This window comes from Saccopteryx leptura, chromosome 8, assembly GCF_036850995.1.
Source record: "Saccopteryx leptura isolate mSacLep1 chromosome 8, mSacLep1_pri_phased_curated, whole genome shotgun sequence".
Lineage (NCBI taxonomy): Eukaryota > Metazoa > Chordata > Mammalia > Chiroptera > Emballonuridae > Saccopteryx > Saccopteryx leptura.
The window spans coordinates 66,806,203-66,814,118 of NC_089510.1; the positions used below are offsets into that span (position 1 = coordinate 66,806,203).

Sequence of the window (7,916 nt, forward strand, 5' to 3'; positions counted from 1 at the left end):
GCAACATTCATTTCACCACTCTTTATATAGTATTATTACTTTATATTTGCTCAGTGATTTGAGAGTAGGTTGTAGACATCTTGTAACTTTATTCCTAAGTACATTAGCATGTATTTCATAAAAACACAGACACATTCTCTTACCTAGCTTCATTCAGTCATAGTACAATGATTAAATTTAGAAAGTTTAACATTGGTACTATAGTATTATTTAATATACAATTTATATAAATATTAAAATTTGCTGCCTGACCTGGCTGTGGTGCAAAAGATAGAGTGTTGGCCTGGGATGCTGAGGACCCAGGTTCAAAAACCCAAGGTCACCAGCTTAAGCGCTGGCTCATCTGGCTTGAGCATGGGCTCACCAGCTGGAGGGTGAGGATGTTGGCTTGAGTGTGGAATCATTGATGTGACCCCATGGTTGCTGGCTTGAGCCCAAAGGTCACTGGCTTAAAGCTGAAGGTCTCTGGCTTGAGCCAAGGGGTCACTGGTTAGGCTAGAGCCTCATGGTCAAAGCACATATGAGAAGCAATCAATGAACAACTAAGGTGCCATACAATGTGTTGATGCTTCTCATCTCTCTCCCTGTGTGTGTGTGTGTGTCTCCCTCTCTTGCTAAAACAAACAAAAAAACAAGTTTTGCTAATTGTTTCAAAGATGTCCTTTGTAGTGATTTTTTATTCAAACAAGATCATGCATTGCCTTTGTTTATGTAAGTTATACTGCTTTGCAACATGTCACTTCTGTTCAGAAATAGAGGATATATATCCTTTTGACTCATCTGCAAGTTTTATTGAAGAATTAAAAAGACATTTGGAATTTCAAGGTGGCTGATATCCAGAAAACCAAATCGTCCAGGTAAGAGGACCTTTTTCATTTTTTATTTTGAAAACTTTGGCTGTTTTAGTGTCTTGATTCAGCAAAGTCTATAGTGCAGCAAGGCTTGGTAAGCATTAAAATGGGTACTGAAGCTTTCCTTTATTTCATAATCCCAATTGTTTTTCTAGAAACCATCAATAGCCTCTAAATGACTGACTCAATTTTTGGATCCTATTCTCATGACTAAGCAAATGTTTGATTTGAAACCAGCCCAGTATAAATAAATGTCTCTGTGCCTCTAACTCTGTAGCTATTCCTGGATTTCAGCACTGGGAAAACCAATCCATGCACCAAAAATGTCTAAAACTATAACCAAGGTAAGTAAATGGTCATGCTGACTTTTTGCCTACCCATTTTCACCTAATGATGCATTGAAAGAAACATGGAGAAAAGCTTTTACTTCCTTGCCTCGAGGTGAGTATGATAGTAGTTAAAAGGTTGGGACTGAGAGAGAAGATTAAGAACTGCTAATTATATTCTTCTTTAACAGAATTACCAAACGATTGGTTAAGGGGTTATCTTTATGTGTTGTGCTACGTTGAAACGAAACAAGTATATAATATATGTAAATGCATGATTTCTGTATTCCAGCAACTAATATTTTCTGAAATGTCCACAGGAATAGAACATACTGATCAGAAGATTTATGTGAAGTAGAAAGCTTTTGGTATTCATTGAAAATTTTGCTTTATGAAATTTAGCCTCAACCATTAATATTTTAAAAGGCCAAGGTGGATGGACCAATCAAGTGAATTAAATCCTACATATCCTCTTCATTCAACCTTGCTGCTTCCCCCAAATAAAGTGCTTATTATGTTAGGAAAATTGCCTTTAAGTATTTGATTCGCAGTTGTTGGACTGGAAACTGATCCATCAGGCAGGGCTCTGGGAACGAGGAAATAAACCTTCTCTTTAGCTTTTTCACTGTCCAGTGGGTCTGACGCAGAGCCGTTGGTATCTGATTTTCCCCTCAACTTTTACTTTGAACATTTGTAAACCCATTGAATCTTAAAAGAGTAAGAGCGTAATGTGAATTAATACTTGTATATCCTTCACTTACATTCTTTAATTGTTAACATTTTTCCCTATTTTGTCTTTTTCTGTCTCTTTTTACTAAACCATTTGAAAATAGCAATCTTCATCCTTTTGTCTTAAATATTTAGGCATGTATCTTCTAAAAACAAGGGCATTCCCCTGTATAAACATAGTATCATTATCATGTCCCCAAATTTATCATAAACATAATACCTAATGTTCAGACTGTATTCAGATCCCCCCCCCCCCATTGCTCACAAAAGTATGCTCATGGCTGGCTTTTTCCCTAATGTAGAATCCAATCAGGATCATGCATTGCATTTGGTTGTCGTTTCTTTAATCTCTTTTATATACAACAGTCCCTTTACCTTTTTTGTTGTTTCTTGAGATATTGACACTTTTCAGTCCAGACCAGTTGTCTTGTAGAAAGTCCTGAAATCTGGATTTGTTGATTGTTTTCTCATGTTTAGATTCCAACTAACGTCTTTGTCAAGAAAGTTATGTACGCAATGTACTTCCCATTGCATCATTTTAGGGTGCACCTGTTAATTTGTTCCAGAATTGTTTAGTGCCTAATATTTTTTTTCCACTTAGAAAAATAGAACTAATAATCTTACTCGCATTTAGAAGATTTGGGGAGAAAAATGAGACAATGTCTTTAGTGCTCTGAGGTTCTTGAAAATATGCCAATGCATATCCCACTAAAAAGAATTTGAAGTCCTTCGGGAGACAGCCATGTGCCTTGAGGGAAGGCTGTTACAGAACCATCTTAGTTGAAAACATCCCTGCTGTCAAAGATTTTCAAACCAATAATGGTGTGCTCTCTTATTTCTTGTAGCTGGGCTTTTTACTTAAGTAATTTTTGTTTATAGACCAAAGAACGTAGTATCTCTTACTCTTTCTTACTACTTCTACCTTTCCCACTATCTTGCTAGCAGTTTAATCAGAGGAGTTATGGGTGTGGCAAACAGTGAATACACAGCATGGTATACAGAAGATGTGTTTTAGAACTGTGAACCTGAAACCTGTGTAATTTTTTTAACAGTGTCACCTTAATAAATTCAATTCAAAAAGTGTATAGCATTTGTTATTGTTAACTCCGGAATAGTTGAGACGATTTTCTTTCTGCTTTATTGAATTAGTATGCTATTTTTCAAAAATTAAACTTAAAAATGAGAAGGATTCTGAAATAATTTCTAGGCAAATCTTCTACACATTTCTTAGCCTTCTCTGCAGATTTTTTTTCCTTCAAGCATCAAAACCTTCTCTCAGCTGAACAATAGAGTAGATTCCATAGTCTTTCTACAAATGGAAGGTGAATAAAGTTGAAACACTCTCTGGGCCCTGAGCTTTGGAAGGTTTTCCACTGAAAGGAGAACTTGGTCCTAGAGCTCAGTAATGGTTCCACAGCAACATTTAGTGCTTTGTTTCAATCTTGGATGGTTGGCTGCTCTGCTGCTAGGTTGGACATCTAGGTTACCTTGTAGAATATCGTGTATATTTTCACTGCTTGGGTATTATGTCAGTAAGGCAAATGTGCAGTGGGCAATAAGTGTGATACCCAATGAAAGAAAATAGATGATACTAACTTAATTTTGCATAGCCTATCCCTTGCAGAGCCTGATTAGTTGGTCGAAAACCAAAGGTAAATTGAACTAAGGACTTTGGATCTATACAGAGAAAAGTTACTTTGGTTGTCCTAAAGATCTTTCCACAGGGTTTGGGAAAAGCTGCTCAGACTCAGGATCAGTCTTGTTCCATTTCTGAGAGTAAATGCTGTATATTGAACAGAGAGCTGTGCAGGTAGAAAGACAGCAAAGGAGGAGATAAAGTAAAAGAAAATTAACCACAGGGTACTCACCAGGACTTTGTGCTGTAGTCCACTCACTTGCCTGCGACTACCTGATAACTAGCTAGTGACCTTAGGTAAGTTACTTCTTTTTCTGTTACAACTATAGCAAAAACTTATTGACAGTTTTGAGCCAGATATTAAACTAAGTGCTTTATTGACATTATCCCAGTAGACCCTCAGAACAACCCTATGCAGTAGATATTATTATCTAGTTTAACAAATGAAGAGACTGAGCTCCAGAGAGTCAATGGCCTAAGGTCACAGAGCCAGCAACTAATGGTGCTGTGATTTTGTTTTTTAATTTGTAAACTAGCCACTGTACATCTCTAAATATGTGCTGTGCTAAAGTGGGAAAGGGAGCTGGAAGAGATAAATTTGGGAAGCAGAAAAAGGAGATGAAGTAGATGATTTAGGGGTGGGAAGGGGTAAGGAAGATTTTGGGGAACAGGAAATAGAGTTGGGAGAAATGGGAAAGGTAAGGGGGAGACTAAGATAGGAGGAAACAAGTATTAGTAGAGACCTATCTAGAAAGAACATGAGGTGGAAGCAAATGAGGTTTTATTCCCATTTGTGAGTCATTCTTGGTTTCTTCTCCTTTATTCTTTAAGTCTAATGAGTCATCAAATCCTAAATATCTTTGGATTGTTTCCTCATCATCATTCACATAGCAGTTGCCTTTCAGTTGGACCTCATCACTCACCTTGCCCATAACAACCATCTATTTCCAGGTACCGTACTTCCCCACGTCTAAGATACATTTTTTCAAAAAATTTGGAGTCTAAAAACTGGGTGCATCTTACACAGTGGTTGTAGATTTTTTATTTGCATTTTCTGCTATTTTGTGCTCATTTGTTGAAGACAGTGATTTGTCATTAGACACAGATGAGGACTAACAGTTTTGACAGTGATGAGGAGTTGTATGAGTTTTATGAGGAATAAAAGTTGAGTTCAATAACTTCATGTAATATACACTTTTTAAAAAAACTTCAAGCCCCCAAATTAAGATGCGTCTTATACATGGGAGCATTTTATACATGCGGAAATCTAGTACCTCTCCAACATAACCACCAAAGGGATTCTAGCATGGCTTGTCTTTTTTCTGAATTTAATTCCTAATACTTTATGTTGCATCCACCAAGCACGAGAACAAACGTCAGAGACTTTCAGGGGTTTAGATCTTACTTTATTGGCCAAGTTTAACCTGCGCAGGGACGAACTCTCAAAGCGTCCGGAGACACCGTACCCACAAGGGGCTGCAAACGAGAGTCGCGCCTGGCGCTTACAACTAGGTCTTTATATATCCTAAGTGAGCAAGCATTATACAGAAGCAGATGTGGCAGTTCGCTATTCGCTAGGGGGTCGCGCGCGCAACATAGCAACAGGGAAGGGTTTAGCTCGGTGGCGAATTTCAAACATAAACTTCTGATAAGGGTCTCTGACCAATAGAATGCAGGATGTTTGCCCAGCTTTGTGCTGATCTCTTTGTTTCTCAGCCTCACAGGGACCCTGTCAGCACTTCCCTGTTCCTGCTCCTCCAAGAGTTAGACTCTGGCAGCCACAGCACACCTCCCCGAACCTAACACTTTACAAATACTCAATATGTACCGTGTTTAATGAACTGCTGGTCCCTATAATGGGTCATGATCTTACACTCCTTTATTCCTTTGAACAGGCTACCCTTTTCCCTTTGCCTCTGGAAAACCCCTATTTATCCTTCAAGCCTCACCACAGAGACCTTTCCAGATTGTTCCTCATGGACAGCAAATTTAAAACGGTTAAGCAAATTAGTCACAAGATGGCAGTATAATGCCAGGGAATTAACTGCTTGAATCACTGACAACTGTGATTTCGTTTTAAATGATAACCTAGCATTGATCTTGGATTGTGGAATTATAGAAGGAGAGACACACTCTAGTCCATTTAGTCTAGTGGTTTTCAGACAATGTTTCATGAAGCCCTAAGAATTTCTGGGAACTCTATTTCCTCTTTTGACCAGAAAAGGTCTGAGTTTTATTTTACAGTCAGGGCTTCCAATATAGTCTATTCCTTTCATTTGACAAATGGGAAATTGGAGCCCAGAAAGATGGCTTGACTAAGGTAGTAGGGCTGATTATGGAGCTGCAGCTCTAGAGCCCACGCTTGTCAGCTCTGGTTTCTCAGAACTGCACGTTTTCCAGGGCTGCACAGCTCGGGGCTTTGACCCAGTGTTCTCTTAGAAACTTGATAAGAGTTTGAAGCAGAGAACATCTTGCTTTGTCATTTAGTTACTTTGCAGTAATTCTCTTGGCAATAAAATCATAATGCAGAACATAATATGGTATATATTCATGTGTGTACGCTCTGTATCCATCTAAAATAAGCTCTGTAAAACTAAGGTCTATGTTTTATTGTTTTTTCCTATGTATCTTCCACATCACCTAGAATGAATGTTTGTGTTTGCACTCATTCACCTTTACCAAACATTTACCAAGGTTCTTAGCTTAAGTACGGTTTGGGCCTTGCCCTTGGAAGAAGTCTACTAGGAGTCTGGGGGAGAGACAGAAATATTAGTAGATTAGATCATTTATTACATAATGTGTAAGTACAGTGAGCTGTGGGAACAAGAAAGAGGAAACAATGAACTTGAGTCTGAAATTGCTGGCTTATGTTAGCTTGTTTGATTTTAAGCCTTCAGAAAGCACTCGTTGCTATTGACAACAAAGTTGTGTGCCAGAAAGCAAATGCCCTAAGGTGAGCTCGAGCAAAGTAACGGAGGAAGCAGTTTCCTAATGAGACTGTTAATTTTTACTGTAGGCATGAGTAATGCCGCCCAAGTCCTCAGTTCTCTTTGTCTGCCCTGTTCTTCAGATTACTTTCTATGAAGACAAAAACTTTCAAGGCCGCCGCTATGACTGTGACTGTGACTGTGCGGACTTCCACATGTACCTGAACCGCTGCAATTCCATCCGCGTGGAAGGGGGCACCTGGGCTGTGTACGAAAGGCCCAACTTTGCTGGGTACATGTACATCTTGCCTCGGGGCGACTACCCTGAATACCAGCACTGGATGGGCCTCAACGACCGCCTCAGCTCCTGCAGAGCTGTCCATCTGGTGAGTCTGGGCGCTCTCGTGCACCCCCCCCCCCACACCTTTTCTCTTTATTTGAAAGAGCTTTTTTGAGGTTTTCCTACCTCTTAATGGGGAACCGTCTTTTTTGACTGGGGAGGCTTAAATATTAAGTCAGTTTGTAAGAATGAATACACTAATTATTTCCATAGCATGTTGTCTACCTCTCCAGGCCTTTAAGGAATGGAGTTTTTCTTATGGAAAGTCGCTGTCTCAGTCAGTGTATTGTGGGGGTGGGAGTTAAGATCACCCAGACTTCAGGATGGTGGGTTCTGAAGCATACAGTTCTCGGAGTTTGTGATCTGCTGGTGGTTTCCATAATGGTTGCTGTTAATTTCCTCCTGTGTTTTCAGTCTAGCGGAGGCCAGCCTAAGATCCAGATCTTTGAGAAAGGAGATTTTAGTGGTCAGATGTATGAAACCACTGAAGACTGTCCTTCCGTCATGGAGCAATTTCACATGCGAGAGGTCCACTCCTGCAAGGTGCTGGAGGGCGCCTGGATTTTCTACGAGCTGCCTAACTACCGTGGCAGGCAGTACCTCCTGGACAAGAAGGAGTACCGGAAGCCCGTTGATTGGGGGGCAGCTTCCCCGGCTGTCCAGTCTTTCCGACGTGTTGTGGAATAATGTCGAGGATGGGGCCATGAGCTTCTTCCTGGGGCCAAGTGCTGGCTGGCTTTGTCATCCAAATAGACATCCTCAATAAAACAATTGGCATGCATTCTGCTGTCCACTGTAATGCCTCTCCTTAGACACTTTTAGGGATCAGTAAAACAGTACCCGCCAGAGTGGGCCATCACACAGAGCAACTAACTAAGCTTTCAGATTACCAGCCTATACTTTTATGTCAAACAAAATGGGACTGCATTAAAAGGTTAGAAAATGCCTGTTTTGTATTAATTCACTGGCACAGTAATTATAACTGCCATTTATTGAATGCTTTCATTATCCCATTTTCATGACACCCTATCAGCGAAGTGGTTCATCTGCATTATACAAATAAGGTAACAGGCTTAGAGAAATTAAAACTTGTTCAAGTTCACCAGC

At 39.8% G+C, this 7,916-nt stretch overlaps 1 protein-coding gene across 2 annotated transcripts; it reads left to right on the forward strand.

Annotated features, from left to right (window-relative positions):
• Positions 1-1,112: 1,112 nt before the first annotated feature.
• CRYGS (crystallin gamma S) lies at positions 1,113-7,590 on the forward strand. 2 transcript variants are annotated; one of them, XM_066347620.1, is made up of 3 exons: positions 1,113-1,195; positions 6,613-6,855; positions 7,224-7,590. In XM_066347620.1, the coding sequence occupies exons 1-3, from the start codon at positions 1,175-1,177 to the stop codon at positions 7,494-7,496; spliced, it is 537 nt and encodes a 178-aa protein (XP_066203717.1). In that variant the 5' UTR covers positions 1,113-1,174; the 3' UTR covers positions 7,497-7,590. The 2 variants fall into 2 exon arrangements, with proteins under 2 accessions (XP_066203717.1, XP_066203718.1); XM_066347621.1 differs by lacking the exon at positions 1,113-1,195 and adding an exon at positions 1,209-1,292.
• Positions 7,591-7,916: the final 326 nt, after the last annotated feature.

What these genes read in the sequence shown, in the direction of transcription:
- CRYGS (XM_066347620.1), top strand. Translation starts at nt 1,175, where the DNA reads ATGTCTAAAACTATAACCAAG. An exon ending in TGTCTAAAACTATAACCAAG is followed by an intron (nt 1,196 to 6,612) that starts GTAAGTAAATGG and finishes CCTGTTCTTCAG; the next exon opens with ATTACTTTCTATGAAGACAA. An exon ending in CCTGCAGAGCTGTCCATCTG is followed by an intron (nt 6,856 to 7,223) that starts GTGAGTCTGGGC and finishes CTGTGTTTTCAG; the next exon opens with TCTAGCGGAGGCCAGCCTAA.